Below are 16,873 nucleotides of genomic sequence, written 5' to 3'. Positions count from 1 at the left end.
CAAATAGCACCGGACGCAATGCTGATGGACCACAGTTACCACTTCATTTCACCTGTTGCGCCTCCTCTGTGAATAGCAAACTGTGTTTCAGAGCTATTTGCGCCGGCATAGCGTCAGAAAAAGCCGTGCAATCCCTTCGTGAATTCGCCCCTCAGTGTTCACATTTTGCCCTTAAAACCATTATTTGCTATCTTTGCCAAGGAGGTTATGTTTGTCTGTGAACAACATATCTCAAAGTTATTGCCGAATAGACATCAAATTCTGACCTTTCCTCTAGCACCAAAGTCAGGCCAAACTTTCAATATTTGAACGTGTGTATCTCCTGACCAGTTCATTGTACAAACACAACATTTGCTGTGAACATTCATGACCTCTAGAAGAAGAAACCTATTGATTTTGGTGACCCCATGACCTTTCCCCTAACACCACCTTCAGATCAAACGTCCAGCTTTCATATGAGATTTTCATATATCCTGACCCATTAGTCACAAGAATTATTTCACAAAACTCAAAACATGAACTCTTGTTTGTCTTGCTTGTCCGATCATGATGACATGAATGTAGTATCCCTTTGTGATATCCTACTGATGGTTTCACTGAGTTCGTATCACCATTGTTGGCCCATGGAACATGGCGCTACTGCCCGAGTCTGTTGGGACTGGCAATATAGACAACTTTTGTTTCTGTCATCTACTGTACCATGCGAAAATAACCTCAAAGTAGGGAGATTGTCACGGAATGTCACGCCTTGGTGGAGGTCTGCACTCTACAGAGTGCATTCTTCTAGTTTTCAAAGTGTTGGAAATAATTCAAAATGTTGATGAGGAAGTCACGTCACAGGTACTTCAATCTTTGATGTGGACTTTCTTTGTGCGGCTGTGCTGCAAACAAAGAATGAAACGTACACACCCTGCTCCTTTACATGCATGGCACCCCTGACCTGGAACTGTACAGAGAGCTGTAGTCAGATGCAACACTTTTAACGGTAACGCACCATTTCTCATGGTTAACCTTCCAAAATAGAGAGATGTTATGTGTGGCGTCTGTAAATTCTGATTTCAAATCCCAGCATTTGTGGAAACCTAGAACAACATGAAAAGGTTTATCCAGAAGATGTTTTGTCAGGGCGTCTAGGTAGTGTAGAGGTAAAATCGCTCGTCTAGAGACTCAGGTTCAATTCCCTGTAGCGGTGGCTTGGTCAGGTTTTCTAAGGAACACAATTGGCAATGTTCGTGGGTGGGAAACCGGTTCGGTTTGAGTCCTAGTTGTTACAATAGTGACTCCTACTGGTCGGTCGGGCATCTGTTCAGTGGGGAGGGGATCTTGAGGAGATCACGTTACCCTCTCCCAGTGAAACTCCTAGCTGTCAGGTGAAAAGAAGCGGCTGGCGACTCCACATGTATCGGACGGGACACACCCTCCCCAGACCGGCATAGGGTATTGCAACGACCAGGACCGTGATACACACAAGGAATTGGCATAACAACTAAAAGCCTCCAAGCCATCCCTGGAACTGTTGGATCTGCACGGAGGACTGTTGAGAAGTTGAGCAGAGCCCCTTGGCCTCCAGACTGTGGGAGGCTTCATTGCATTGTTTCCACTCTGCCTATTTATAGTGCATTCTTAATTTCTTTTCTTTTTTCAAGCGTTCTCCTTCTCTCTCTTGGGCTATTTCACAGAGCCCTCTGCCATTCCTTGATGGGGGGGGGGGGGCAAAACACGACTGCTATGAAGAGTCCCCCCCCAACTTCTTAGGGCTGCCTTTTTCTAAACTAGCTCCTTTCTTCTCCACCTGAAAGGTTCCTTCAGATTCCAGTTTGAGGCATTGTGAATACTAATTTCTCTCTATTAAAAAGCCCTCATATCCCTGCCTTGCTCTCATTTGAATGGCGGACTCAGGGGAGGCCTCTTAATTCCTTTATAGCGCGACTCAAGACCCTTCACTTCAAAAAGTATAAATCATACTCCCAAATGAACGAGGGGAGGGGGGAGGGGGGAGGGGGGGTGGGGGGGTTGACGAGGTGCTTCTGATGTGTCCCGTCGGACGGCACCAGCTGAATCCATCTCCCCAAAGCTGCACAAATCTACTCTCCAGCGAGATGGCTTCTCTGTCCTTACACACCAGCCCTGCACACACACACACACACTACTCTTCTCTCCCAGGATCAACTCTGAAACACACACACACACACACACACACACACACACACACACACACACACACACACGTGCCTACCTCTGTTATAAACAGTTATAATAACGTAGTTTATAACCACAGTTATAGATTGTACGAGCATGATAGCGACAGATAAAAAAGAGAGACACGGTGTAATTGTTTATACCCTGTTTTTTTTTATACCAAGTTTCAAAAAGCGTCCCAATTGATTTAACTACTGTATATTTTCATTCCTTTTTGAACAACTTATTAACATCGATTTTTACCTATTGACCATTAACACAGTGGCCATGTGTATGTCATGCTCAGGTTGGGATTCCCAAGGAAAATGACATAAGAGCAAAATGGCCTCCGTGTGAATATTATGATCAATACATCAGACTTTTATTTTATTTTCCAAACACCCTTGAGAGCAAAGTGTGTGTGTTTTTTTTTATTCTTAGTGTAAAGCATCAACATTAATCTTGTATCTTTGGGGCCAGGTTTGAAATAATACTGTATTAATAAAAGCTGTCTCCTCCTGTTTGGTGGGACTGCAACAATCAGAGATTGGATGTTTAGTGATAAAGGCTGTATCGGGGTTGTGATGCTATTTATCCTCGTACTGGTGTGTGAATAATAGGCACAATGCTTTCTGGGATTTGGACTGTAATGCTGGGGCTGCTGGCGGCCATGTTAAGATGCATAACCGGCTCCCACCTGAGCCTTTTATCTATTGACTTATTTACTCCTAAATGACATTTGCACCGTGAGATAAATCATAGTCTTACACCTCTCTCCTCCCCAGTTTTCATTTTAATTGTGAGATCTCGGTGTCAGCAGTTAGTATATTGGTGTGAGTGGCCTATTGATTATTGATTTGCAGCTATTGATCATGTTCCCAGGAGACCCTAATCCTTTCTGATTCATTTGAATACCTCTATTCATCTTGAGATCCTGCTCACACCTGAAGCTCCATGTACTCTAATGAAAATAGATGGCCATTTTGTAGCTGCTGCTTCTCGCTCTTCTTTGGATTTATTATTTTTAATTGATATATCTGCTTTTGGATGTGGACGCCTGGATTACAATTGACCCTGTGTCAGTGCTGTCTTACGCCGCACCCTAAGGGACCACACTGCATTTAGAAGTGTCTTTTGTATGACTCATATGACCTGGAAAAAAATCTATCTCTCGCAGACGTCTTCTTCAATGTCCTTGTGTCTTTGATAGAATGTAGTCGTTGTTGGCCATCTTTATTGGATGTACTGTAGCAAGTTTTATTTATGTTTTATCTTTTGCACAATGCCACTTTATGATTAAATATATATATTTTTTAAGAATGTCTTTTTTTTATCCTCGGTTTCAAGACTTGGGAGGAGGAAAACAACAACTGTCCAGCAGCTGTGGTGACCGGTTAAGACGATGAAATACCAGACGTTAAAATAAATCTTAATGGTGTTATGCGTTTTTACTAGCCCCTTTACACTTTAAACTGCGCCAACCAACACACACACGCTAATAAAAAGCCGTTGAGTGCACTCTGAAATGAATGGTGGTGTTTTGGCTTGCTTAATGAGCCAGCTGATGGTATTCTAATGTTTGATTAGCATGGTGCGGAGCGTCTCAGTGGGGTCCTGGGGGCCCCCGGGGTGGGTTCTGCCATCCCTCTGCCTCTCAGCCCTGCAGCATTCGGCAGCAGGGGGACGGCCCACACCCGCACATGGCCTCTCGTCCCTCCAGGCTGCGAGGGGGGCCCCGAGAGCGCCCGGGTCTCGGTGTAATGAGGGGAGAGATGGAGGGATGGACCTCCGCGCATTAACACCAAATGCATCAGGGTATTACTTTTAATACCGCAGGCGCGCCTCGTGAAATAATGCCACGTTTAAGTGTGGATCGATTTTGGAATTAAAAAGTTAGTTTGCAAAGATTTACTGTGGGGAGTTCAGTGTCTGAGCTCTTTATCAGTGGCGCAAATGGCTGGTTATGTGCTGTCCGACAGAGGTACGATTGAGGGATCGATAGGCGCTTGATTTACTAACTGGAGTACAGGTAATCAATAAGTATAAAAGTAAATGAAATATGCATTACTGGGATTTTATTAGAGAGAGGTAGCAGGGAGAGAATAACGGTCAAGCCATTTATTTTTATATCTATTGATTATACAACATAGAGACTTCGCTCAAAGCGTGCCCCCCGCGCGGCTCCCGGCACCCCACGCCTGCACACCCGTCATGTGATTTATGGGCGCTGGGGTCACGGAACACGTAGCCTGTTAAAAGGCTGGCCTGACAGGGCCCTATCTTTGCACGTGCCTGTTGGGGTGGTGGGGTTTATGTAGCCCAGGATGAGCCGTCCTGGTTAACGAGGAGCTCTTCTATTACGGGCTGCTCTGTTGTTTTGCAGTGTGTCAAGAATCTTTCTTTTTTTACAGGTTACCTTTTTACTGGGCTTTTCAACTAGCACACCATATAGTTCATTTAAAGATTGTCACTCGGGATGTGGTCTAGGTGTGTGCATGCGTGTGTGTGTACTGTATGTGAGGCGACGCGGGAAGAAGTTAACGCCTGATTTTCCTCTGTACTATTTATCATGTGGCTTATTCACACACTTATTTGGTTTATTCAAACTATCATTCTCTCTCTCACTCTCTCTTTTTACTCTGACAAACACACACACACACACACCACGCACAGATAACAAAGTCAACCCATCACATTGGCTGCTCATACCGCCAGTGATGTCGAGGACCTTGACCTTAACTTTACATCTGGGTAATCAGGGCTGTGAGGGGCTGTGGGGGGGATCCTGACACATGACACAGGAGGCACACAGCAGGTGTAATCTGTTTACGTGAACCGAGACACATAGTCCTCATGCCTCTTTATATGCCAGGGCCGTTTTTTGCTATATGCAGACTACATGGTTGCGTAGGGCCCTGAAGCCACCAGGGGTGCCCCTGTGTGCCCTCTTGTTTTTCTTTTTGTGTGCCTAGAAAGCAGCATATGGCTTTGTCAGGAAATATAACAAACATACAAGAAACGATGAATAAAATAGATGCTACTGTAGCTAGTTAACTTGTCTTTAGATAGGGGGGCCCCTAAACAGGTTTTTGTATAGGGCCCCAAAAGATCGAGAACCGGCCCTGCCTGTTTTGTCTTAGTGTTTGATCACACAACTTACCTGTTGGAGATTCCTACTTTAAATACACAAAACAAATGTTTACATGAAATAATCAAACTGGCAAAAATGTGCACCTTTTCATCTTATAGATAATTTGGCACCGTATGTCTGAATGTCCTGGTTTTGTAGATTGGGGGGGTAAGTCATCTTGATTTTCTGTGATTAACATTTGCTCTGTCTTCCTTCTAGGCAGACTAATGTCCATTTAGGGCTATTGTGCACAGGCGATATTAAGAGAAGAAGGAAGACTTCTGCTTTGCCCAACACATCAGGTAATGTCCCCCAAAAGACAAAACTGCTGCTTACAGGACACAGACGCCCAAATTAACCAAGGGACATTTTTAGCTGCGGACAAGCAGCTAGTATAAGCAAAGTCAGTCGATCTATCTGTCTGTCTTTTATCAGTCTGTCTTTCCCCCAAAATTTTAAAACCTTTTCTTGCCATGATATGGTACGTGCCAGAGACATGGAATTTGCAGCGATGAAAGACATTCCACATTGGTATGCCAAGGCATCGCAACAAATACCACACCAATCTGGCCCATGGTGGCGCTATAATAAACAGTCAAACAGAACTTTGAAAAGCTATAACCTCATATGATACCAGTATCTTCGTGCTAGCTTAAAAATAAATGAAATTTTTAAAGACTGCTAATCAAACAGCGGGATATCGGTAACGTAAACGACAATAATATTATCGGTGATAATATCACCTCTAGAGTCTATAGTATGACTGCCAATAAAAATGCATCCTAAACAGGAAGGGATGTGTTACTCATGAACTCTTTTTCCTATTTGCACCAAACTTGACACCCATGTTGCAAGCCTCACAAGAAATATCACACCAATCGGCCAGATGGTGGCGCTATGAACACATTCCTAAATGTACAACGTAACCATAACTTTTACACCATATGTCCGATTGACACTACGCTTAGTACACATTTCCAGCAGTCCTTGGTCTACAATTTTGCCACTAGTTAACTGCATAAAGATAATGCCTACATTGCTCAGGATGATTTTATTTTGTCCTTGTTTTCCAGATGTGAAAATCTGTTTGGCTTTTTATTCCACGTACAGTATTTAACCTTACCCCCAGATTTCTGTCTATTACCATTCCTAGCAGTACAATATGCAGAATGTGTTTTTAGGTCCGGTATATCATACGATAGCGTGTCAGCTTGTTAACGGCAGAGGGAAGGCTTCGGTCAGACTCTGTTAGCTGTGTTTATATTGGGAGCCCCGTGCTTCCGTGCAGAGAAGAGAATAGAAGTGTGATGGGCGGAGTGCCGGGCCCTCGTCCCGAGGTTGTCTCCCGCAGCAGCTGCGCGGTCCGTTTGGGCCAGCAGAGCTGCCTTTTTTCATTAGGCTGATGGCTCCAGGCCTGGTGTCTTTGCAGGATTGAAATCTGAATTGGTTTGTCCACCTCTTCTCCCGCGTCCCCTCTCTCCCCGCTCCGCTCTCGCAGCCGCTGTTTGTCATTTAAATAACAAATGCTGCCGGCTCCCTGATTTAGTGAGGGGCGCGGGCCTCTGATGTATATTAATATTACCGCACAGTGCACTGTACCGGGGTCCCATCATTCATTTGGATAAAAGAGGTGGAATTTAAAAACAGCCAATGCTTTACTGGGGGATACAGATTGCATCCATTTATTGCACTGAGTGATGGAATGGCCGGCAACTCTGTCCTTCACCTCTCCGGCGCGGAGCCACTTCTCATAAAACTAAAAAAAGATTCACCCCTGCCCCCTAAAGACCCCTCATATTCACCACACGGAGGGAAGGGGCGGTGGGGCATCCCTCAGTTTCTCCTCTGGAGAAGACTCTGGTCCACGGTTGGCAGCTGGAGGAGCCAGATAGGGTTCATACACAAGCGCGTGCACGTGTGTGTGTGTGTGTGTGTGTGTATGTGATCTACAAAATATCCAACAAAATGTGATTTACTTAATTTCTCTCTAGTAGATTATATAAAGTGAGGTCCTCAATCTATGTCGAACACAAAGATGGAAAGGAAAAACAAGCGAATTATAATTTTATTATAAAAAATCATGTAAATGTGAATTTGAATTAAAGTGGAGATTTTCAGCACACAGTTTGAGATAATTGAAATATTTTTCTTAAAGGTTCCAGTTTAGCACCCCCCCCCTCCCCCTCCCCTCCCGTCTTCCCGCTCAGAGTGTTTTTCCTGCTTCCAGTGTCTGGTGCCCCCTTGTCCACAGTGATTTATCATGCAGCCCATGTCGTCCAATGTCAGTTTTTGCGGTTGCAACTGCTCTGTATAAATCTTTACCTTGGCGCCCCGCTCCACCATGCCTCTCCTTGGTAATATCACTGCTTGCCAGGAGACTCGCATTCACACTGACAAGCCACCACAGTTTATGTGTACAGATTTTCAATGTTCTCTTTCGCCTCCCAGAAAAGCCATAATCATAAATGTTTTAAACCCATAATAAGTGTAGCCTTTCCCTCTGAGTCGCGTCATTTGAATGGACTCGTTCTTGTGTAAACGTGGACGGGGCGTGTTTCCCGCGTATACAGGGATGGTGCGGCTCTTTTGGGTTTTGCTCTCGGCGAAACAACACAGGCCCCCCCCACGTGTTGTTTTTGGGTCGGCCAGAGGAAGGGACTAGTCGCAGGGTTCGCACAAGGTCCTTGAAGAGCTTGAATTTTTATGAAAAAATGTCAAGGCCTGGAATTCCTTAAACAGCCCATTTTTTTACAAGATGCTTAAAAAGTCATTGAAATTCAAATCAACCATTCGCATTGAAAGTTTTGTTCATCCATGATAAAATTGTTCTGAATCAAGAAATACGTTTTTTTCATCTAAAGTGTAACTAATTGTCAGAAATTGGTTTTAAGCCATACAAATTGTATCCTTTTAAATGCCCTTTTAAAATGAAAAATAGTGCTTGGGAAAGTACTTGAAAGTCCTTGAATTTCAGTTTGCAATGTCTGTGGGAACCCTGTAGTCGTCGTACGCGTTAGTGGTTCATTTGAAGCTCTGTAATCAGGAGTGAAAATGGTCTGTGGCTGGAGGTGTCTCGCAGGATTCCGTGGGGGATTTGCTGAAGCAGGTACCCAGCTGTTGCTTTGTCTCCATTCTTTACCCTCTTAGCACTTCGCGTGCAGTGTTGGAGCCGGCTGTGAAAGAAAAAAAAACAAAAACGTATGAAGACAGGTATCTGATTGGATTATATGACTGTTCCACTTCTCAGCCTTAAATTGGCCGTTCTCTACCTCTTCTCACCTACTACAGAGATGGACAACAACTTCTTACTAGATATAGAACAAAGCATGTGAATACGAGGGGGTGTTTGTTTCATGCCGTTGGTGTAGAAAAGTATTAAAGTAAGGTTTGAAGTCGTCACTGGAGTTGGATTCATTAGGGACTTGTCCGTATTTTGTGAGATTGGTATAATGTTAACTATTCTGTAATGAGCAGATGATGAGTGGAGAATATATCACAAGGTAATGTGGGTTTTGGGTTTTTGAGACCACTGACCTGTACTGTAAAATACATTTGCGAGAGAATTCTTTGCAAGGCAGAGATGAATCCATAAGTGTAAAGACCCTGATGGATTCTAATATCCTTGGCTCGACTAATTAATTATTGGAATGTTGCTCCTCCCCCACTGTCTCCCATGATGCTCTTCATCTTCCTCTCTGGAAAGGGATGATGGTAATAAACTCAAACTCATGCCCATTCAGTGGCACATTGCAGAGGGAGCTTGGATTACTGTACTGAGTAAATAGAGGTATGGTACTGAGTAAATAGAAGTATGGTACTGAGTAAATGGAAGTATGGTACTGAGTAAATAGAGGTACTTTACTGAGTAAATAGAAGTATGGTACTGAGTAAATAGAAGTATGGTACTGAGTACATAGAAGTACTTTACTGAGTAAATAGAAGTACTTTACTGAGTAAATAGAAGTACTGTACTGAGTAAATAGAGGTACGATACTGAGTAAATAGAAGTATGATACTGAGTAAATAGAAGTACTGTACTGAGTAAATGGAAGTATGGTACTGAGTAAATAGAAGTACTCTACTGAGTAAATAGAGGTACGATACTGAGTAAATAGAAGTGTGATACTGAGTAAATAGAAGTACTTTACTGAGTAAATAGAAGTACTGTACGGAGTAAATAGAAGTACTGTACTAAGTGAAAGAATAGCCCTGTTTTTCAAGGTGTACATAATGTAAATATCTGTAGAGGACAGCATCTACTCAGACGGATCTATAGATCTTAAAAGTAGCTGGCAGCCAGTGTGTGTGTTTGCACGGTAGACAGTGGGGGAGCAGCAGGCAGGGTGTTTAGAGATGGGGCCAAGGCTGGTCGGCTAGAGAGGGGAGTTAATATCAACAGAGGAGCCGTTGCTATGGGGAAGAGATAGAGAAAAGGGTGTTAAAGTGTGTCAGAGGTGACAAGAGCGTCATTGCCATGGCGTCGTGTCACTTAGTAACGAGAGAAGGGGCGTGGCTACGGGGATGGCCACCGGTTGCTAGGGGAAAGATGTTATTAGCTGTGAGTTCTGGTTAGACTAAGAAACGAAGCGTAGACACACACAGACCGAGAGACCCAGAGAGACCCACCCTCCGGTTGCCACGAGCTAGCTTCGGCTAACAGGGAAGGCTTTTGGATAACACTAGGCCGCGACAACCACCGGGCTGATGGAGAGAGAGAGATCATTAGAATAATGAATTCAATAGCAGTCAAAGACTTTTCAGAACAGTTTCCATCTTGTACAGAGTATGTTTATGGAAATAAACGTCAACATCCAGGAGAGGTATCCTGTTTTCCAGTGTGTCGTTAATTCTTTGGAGACGAATGTATCAATGGGGGAAGATATCGTGTATCAGCTAGTACGATGAGAAAGAGATAAACGCAACGCAGAAACTTCACGGAGCCACAGGTGACGAGGTGATTACTGGCTGAGGACCCGATTATCTTACATAAGTAAATAGAAGTACTTTACTGAGTAAATAGAAGTACTGTACTGAGTAAATAGAAGTATGGTACTGAGTAAATAGAAGTACTGTACTGAGTAAATAGAAGGATGGTACTGAGTAAATAGAAGTATGATACTGATTAAATAGGACATTTAGTCTGCAGGCTGTTTTTAGCTGTTGATTAATATACTCCGACTGGTTATTGAATGTTACCCCCTATGTCTTGGAATGTACCACAACCAAGTGCCCATGTAGGGCCCAGCCGTCATCTGGCTGCCCGTGCCCCTCTCTGCCTCTCCCTGCTTGCCTCTGTCTCTCCATGTGTCTCCTTGCCTGAGCAGGACGGTTGGGTGACAGATCACCTGCGTCGGAGGCCCTGCGTGTTCCTGCCCGGCGGTCCGGCCCCCTCTCATTAATGCCCAGGCTGGTGCGAGGGCCGTGTGGCAGCACAAGACAAATAACGCCACCACTCAGCCATCACTTCTGCTGACAGAAATGCAGCCCACTGCACTATTTCGCCCTCTCCGGCTCCACTCCACTCTTTCTCTCGTGTCCTTCAAAAACCCGCACAACCACCTCCTCTCTCTCTCTCTCTCTCTCTCTCTCTCCCTCTCTCTCCCCAACCTGCCCCTCTGCCCGCGACTGCTCCACCAAAGTGTCATGGTGGCATTGCCGCCACTGTAGGCTGAACATTCGCACATGATTTGGGAGAGATTCATTGTATTCTGCCACATTACTTTTAGATCACAGATATCAGAGTGCCTTTTGGGACCAGGGGTTTTCTGCCTTGTTTTTAAAACGGGCTTCATCATCCGCTGTTTACATTTAGCTGCTGTTCATATTACTATGCTAATTCCTTTTTACTATATCATTTAGACCACTGTAATTTAGGGTGCTACTATATCAACTCAGCTGCTCATGTGCTGTGTGCCAGTGTTCCAGCCCTTTCACAAGCGGTTTGATTTGAATGTCCTAGTTTTTTCCAATTGTGAAATGTGCATGTGTGCTTGCGCGTGTGTGTGCATGAACTTGTGTGCGTGCAATGCATGCCTGTGTATGTAATGTGTGTGTGTGTGTGTGTAATGTGTGTGCGTGCGTGCGTATGTAATGTGTGTGTGTGTGTGTAATGTGTGTGCCACGTGCCTGTGTGTGTGTGCCCGTGTGTGTAAGAGAGAGTGAGAGAAACACAAAGGGTAATCATTAAAGAGCCATTCAGCCCTGTTCATTTAAGTGTGGGAATCAGCAGGACCATTACTGTCAATGTATAATTAGCTGATTAATAAACAGGGTGGGGGAGCTCCAGGAAGGCCTGTAATGATTGTTTTTAGAGAGCAGCACATGAGAGCTTATTAAGATGGTAAGTTGGTTGCATTCAGCCACCCATTATCAGCCTCAATAAACGCACAAGAGAACTGTATAATTCTCCCATTGACACAAAATCTTTGCTTTATAGCGCCTTTATTGATCCGGATGTAATCTCCTTTGAACATAGGTGTAGGTATTTTGGCAACACAAAACAAGTCAAATGTACTGGTATAATTTGAGAGATTATTCTCCATTTGAAATGTCTAAATCCTTCATGTTTTGATGACTACCACTGCCAGTCATTCTAGTGTCTTTGTTATAAAGAAGAAAGCCCTGAATTCTCTGCCCGTCTCGATTGCAAGGCTTCTGAGTGTTCTCTGCCCCGTCTCGACCGCGAGGCTTCTGAGTGTTTGGGGCTGAGCCTCGGCAACAGTTAGTCATCATTCCCTCAAGAAATATTAATCAATTATCTTGCCCGCCGGATCAGTTCGGGGACAAGTCATCTGGAAAGAGGCACAAGCAGATATAATGGGAAGGAGCAAAAGCACATGCCAGTGAATGCTGTAATGCCTAATCCTTTGAGACAGCACAGAGGCACAATGTCACTTCTGCTCCCCATGTCCTCTGTTCTGCCACTGCCTTGTGAATGTCTTGTGTGACCGTCCGCCACTAACTTTTCACTAACCCCCTCCAGGATAGATTTATTTACCAACGGATGCGGGGGAAAGTAGAAAAAGCAGAACAGATTTTTATTGAGTGCAATTGTTTTTAGAGTCCATCCCGCCTTCCTGTGGAAAATTGGCCCCAAGCTCTGTTTCAGAACCCCCCCCCCCGACTCAGAGAGAGAGAGAGAGAGGAGCATGATCAAGAGAATGAAGATCTTTTAGACGGGGGGGAAAGTATTCCGCGAGATTACTGTGATGAAGTCACAAACACAGCCTCTCATACTGTAGCTGGAGGGGGAGGTTGAGCCGTAGGAGCAGCACAGATTGGCCCTTTAATAACCATGTCCACAAGGCCAAATTGGATTGAGCTCACTTGACCAAAACCTCATTAAGACTTAGTCTATTAGAGCAGGATTGCTCCAAAGGTTTATTTCAATATACATAAAATTAGAAGCTGTCTACTGTACGAGTCGTGGACCAACATCGAGTTAGATTTTTAAGCAGGGAGGTTTTTCCGTCGTCTATTAAGATGGCCTGTCAAAATGGACGCGATGTCTTTCACCAAAGTGTTATTTGGTGATGTTGCTGTTCAACACATGATGTTTGTTTCCTCTCCAGCTTGCTTCCCCTTTCATAAGGACGACCTGGGAGAAGAGGCAAGAGGAGCCTGTATCACCATAACGCCAGAGGCTGTGGCGTCGAGAGCAGCGTTTCCACGGCCTCGTGCTTCTGAGCTGCCAGATCTCGCCCTGCCTGAGAGTTTATTCAACCCCCCAGGAGACGAGGCGGAGGGGTAGGAACAGCCGCGGAAGAAGGCACTGTAGCCGTAGGAAGAACTGTTTTCACCAGACAAAGACTGAACACCTCCTCCTGACTGAAACATATTGTTACTCTCCAAATCAGCATTTTTGACACTACATCAAGTCTTTCCAGTTAGTATTAAAAGGATGAGAAAATGTTAATGCAATCAAGCCTGGTTAATCACTCCTTAGCCAGCCATGTCCTCGAGGAGGAAGGCAGCTTCAAGAGCCTCCTCGTTTTCCGCGACTCAAGACTCTGCACCAGGCAGCTCCTCCCCCCCCCCCCCCCCCCCCCCCCCCCCTCTCTCTACATACCGTCTCCAGACCACCTGCCCCCTCACAGCCCCGACAATTATGTCCTCTTTAGTAGCCCGGCGTTCGTCAGCGGGGACACTGGAATGATGGTCAGGGGTTGAGTGGCTGGGGGGGTGGTCGTCCTCCTCTGTCGCTCCACGCCTGCCAGGGAGGGACCAACAAGCCTGCGTGTAGCTGCGCATTGCTAGCTTACAGATAGGAGCGCGTCAGAAAGTTCAGGCTACCTCATGCTGCTACAAGGTTCACAGAGGCGACCGCCGGTAGAGCCACACAAAGAACAGGCTTCCTATTAGCATGGATTTTAAACGCTGCACTCGCTACAAAGGTGCTCATTAACACAACACAGAGGCGCTGTGGTCTCGGGGCTCCGCGGGACGCCTCTGTTCTCCCCGGGCTCAGCTTCCATATTCACGCTTTTCCCTCAACACCGTTAAGGTTCAAGGCCAGCTGCAAATCTGTTTTAAAAAGGCTGTTTTAGGCGCGGCAGTGGGATGGCTGTTATTGTAACTGAGCTTAGCATGGAGTGGGACACGGTTGAAAGCAGGCTTATGAGCGAGTAGTGAGAGGAGACTTGAGTCATTCCCAGAAATGTCAACACCATGCCACTACAGTAATATATGACGGAACATTCCCTGAACAATTTAGTGAACAACACCGGAGGAGGATAAGCAGAACAATGCGTTTTATATATCGGAATCAATCGTTGCCATCGCCTGAACTGCATCAGTGATGCTTTTCAGGGAAATTAAGTGTCATTTTCAGCTATTTGTCTTTTTAGACTCTTCAAAGCCGTTGTTAATAAGGAACACTTACCAATAGTTAACACCCATGCTGCGCCATATCAGATTAGTGAATTAATGTGACTTATAGTTCTACAATCGTCCTTTTGTGAAGGCTTTATGTGATCCTGTTGGCAGCGGATGACATTTATAAATGCTGTGTGTGCAACACTCATCTAAATGGATGCGTCTCACAAGATCCTGCCACGGGAATCAGTCAAAGTGTCGAGGCAGGGACCATCCCACCCCCTGGCTGCTGCCGCTCCAGCCTGACCAGGGGGGCTTCTCGGAGCCCTGCCGTGCTGGGACCCTCTCTGGGTAGCACCACGCAGGGACCGTAGACCTGATATATACACTAGGAATAACTCAGACTGATGCCCATGATGAGAAAAACACACAAGTGGCAGATTCATCAGAGACGACTCCGAGGCTTCTCTAAGACAGATCCTCTCTAGTGTGGCTGACAAGTATCGGACCCGTGTAGTCTTTTGAGGAGAGCTTGTCGCTGCTGCCGCCGCCTTATCCGTCAGTCTGTGTTTTGGTGCCAAGGAATTGACAGGGAGGAAGTGGGATCAGTTGAGATCAAGTTTCATCAATGGCAGAAGGGGCGGTGGGGGGGAGGGGAGAAACAACGCTTCAATGGTAATTAGCGGTCACCATGGTGACGTCTCCAGCCAAACCATATGCCCCAAAATGAATTTCCAATGGCCAGGATGTAGGGGTTTAGGGGGAATGGTTTCCGTGCAGCCAGTCAATTGCCCTGTTACAGTTAAGGAATCCAGCGGGCCGGTACCACTCATATTTCATCCCAGGTAAAGATTACCTGTCAGCCCCACGGGAGATGTATTGATCTGTTTTCCTTTTTCCGCCAGCAATCACCTGACAAAGGCACCTAGGAGGCGAGTGAATGAGTGATGCCCGGTCTGTCTCCTCCAGCGGGTGTGGGGGAGGGTGGGCGGTGTGGGGGGGGGGGGGGCTCCCGGTGTCCACTGATGGGTGGAGAGGAGATGAGAGGAAAGGGGCTAGATAATGTAGTCATAAACTCTGTTTGAACCTGGTCTCTATGCAAGTAGGGCAGGCTCCTCTTCCCTCCAGGTCACCGGTCACTGGGGAATTTTTTTTTAAGTCCCCTAGTTTTTACTTTTATTTTTTTTTATGTCGATGTGATTTTGCTCCGCCTTGTAGCAAGCGATGGTAGAAACGCGTGGGAAAAGAGTTTTCTCGGGTCCCAACTGACGAATGCATGTTACAGGTCTTGAGGGTCCAAATCGACGTCCAAATTTCAAGAAGTGGCCTGGTTTGATTTGGGCACTCGCTGTCCATGCAAACCAGCCCAAGTGGGACTTTCAGTGTGCTGGTACCACTGCGCCAGGACGGTCCTTGTATAGTACAGTGTCTCTACTATCTTTCTTGGCAGCTGATTGAATTTATATATTTGCCTTGATATATGGAATGTCAGAATGTTGATATTGTCGTTATTGTTATTCATTCGAACAAAAGTTATAAACTATTGCACTGTATTACATAAATATATGTATTGTATGTATGATGTGATGCTTAATTGTAGGCCTGTACATGGTAAGATAAAGAATTTGTGGATATTGAAATCATGATGTAATTTCCACGATAGCTATGTAGTACAGTAGATAGGTCTATCTATTTTATTTTTTACTATGATTTTTTAAATTTCATTACAAGGATTTAAAGCTATCTCCCCCACATCCAGGCTCTTAGGCAGCTAACTCGTTTGATATGTAGCACAAATAGCATCTTATCTGGTAGGCTGGTATCTTTATATTTAATAGCTGTGAAGGCATGCCTAATTGCTTTGCAAATGATCTAAAGAGGATTACTCCGTCTTTAGATAGCCCGTACGCTGTCACTAGATGTTAGATAGACATTAACAATAGTTAAATTCAATCAAACCTCGGGGTGGATTTATGTGGTGGCTGTGCTTTCCATGACCGAGACCCCAGAGACTGTGTAAGATTCCGATGTTGCCACCAGGTGGATGTGCCCCAGGCTCAGACGCTGTATAAAGTACAGGAACCGGTTTGATTGAATCTGAACTTTCTTTTTGTTTTTGTACAGAAAACTGACTTCATAATCGACTGAAATGTTTTAACAAGAGTATGTAATGTGTTGTCTGTATGGTAGGCTCTACCTGTGTATGTATCTTCTTACCTGTGTGTCACAAGTACTTCAAGTAATGCCTATGCCTTTCAAATGCATATTATTTTATTCTGAGTTTGTGTTCAATAAACAAGTCTCAATACTTATGATGACTGAAAATTATTTTTTTCTAGAAATCAGAGCTGGATATTTAATTGACTAACCTGATAAAATAAAAATAAATGCCTATATATATATATATATATATATATATAATTCATATTTGTATGTCAAAATGTTCCCAAAGGGGTTGTTTATCACATGTTATATATTTGCAAATGCAACAGAATTACACAGTGGAAACCCACGAGGTTTGACCATGGTTCCATTGAACATGAATGGACCAGTGGCTGTGGTGTGTGACAGAGGAAATACTCCCTAGGCCTGTGGAGATTATCAATAGATCCCCCGCTGTTAATCTTGTGGCTGGATGCTGTGGACGTCGGGTGTAGTCACTTTGCCACGTGTTGAGAGTTGGAGCAATTCTCTGCACTCACCGGTGGTCCACGGTTACAAATCACATCATCAGCTGTCTGGGAACCCTCA

General features: G+C 44.9%; 1 protein-coding gene across 2 annotated transcripts in view; it reads left to right on the top strand.

The window, feature by feature from the left end:
• The window catches only part of LOC311226239 (G patch domain-containing protein 2-like), a 51,213-nt gene extending 34,779 nt beyond the window's left edge, over nucleotides 1-16,434 (top strand). The window contains exons 9-10 of one of the 2 annotated variants that reach the window (XM_084311633.1): nucleotides 5,528-5,610; nucleotides 12,880-16,434. In XM_084311633.1, coding sequence (XP_084167759.1) covers nucleotides 5,528-5,610; nucleotides 12,880-13,058 — 262 coding nt within the window. In that variant the 3' untranslated portion in view covers nucleotides 13,059-16,434. The remainder of the gene's footprint in view (nucleotides 1-5,527; nucleotides 5,611-12,879) is intronic. The other variant, XM_084311634.1, reaches the window with a different exon arrangement.
• The last annotated feature ends 439 nt before the right edge of the window (nucleotides 16,435-16,873 follow it).

Source organism: Notolepis coatsorum (assembly GCF_963971535.1).
Source record: "Notolepis coatsorum genome assembly, chromosome: 3".
Taxonomy (NCBI): Eukaryota; Metazoa; Chordata; class Actinopteri; order Aulopiformes; family Paralepididae; genus Notolepis; species Notolepis coatsorum.
Note: the sequence above shows the minus strand (reverse complement) of the source record. Positions and strands in the feature narration are given on the sequence as shown.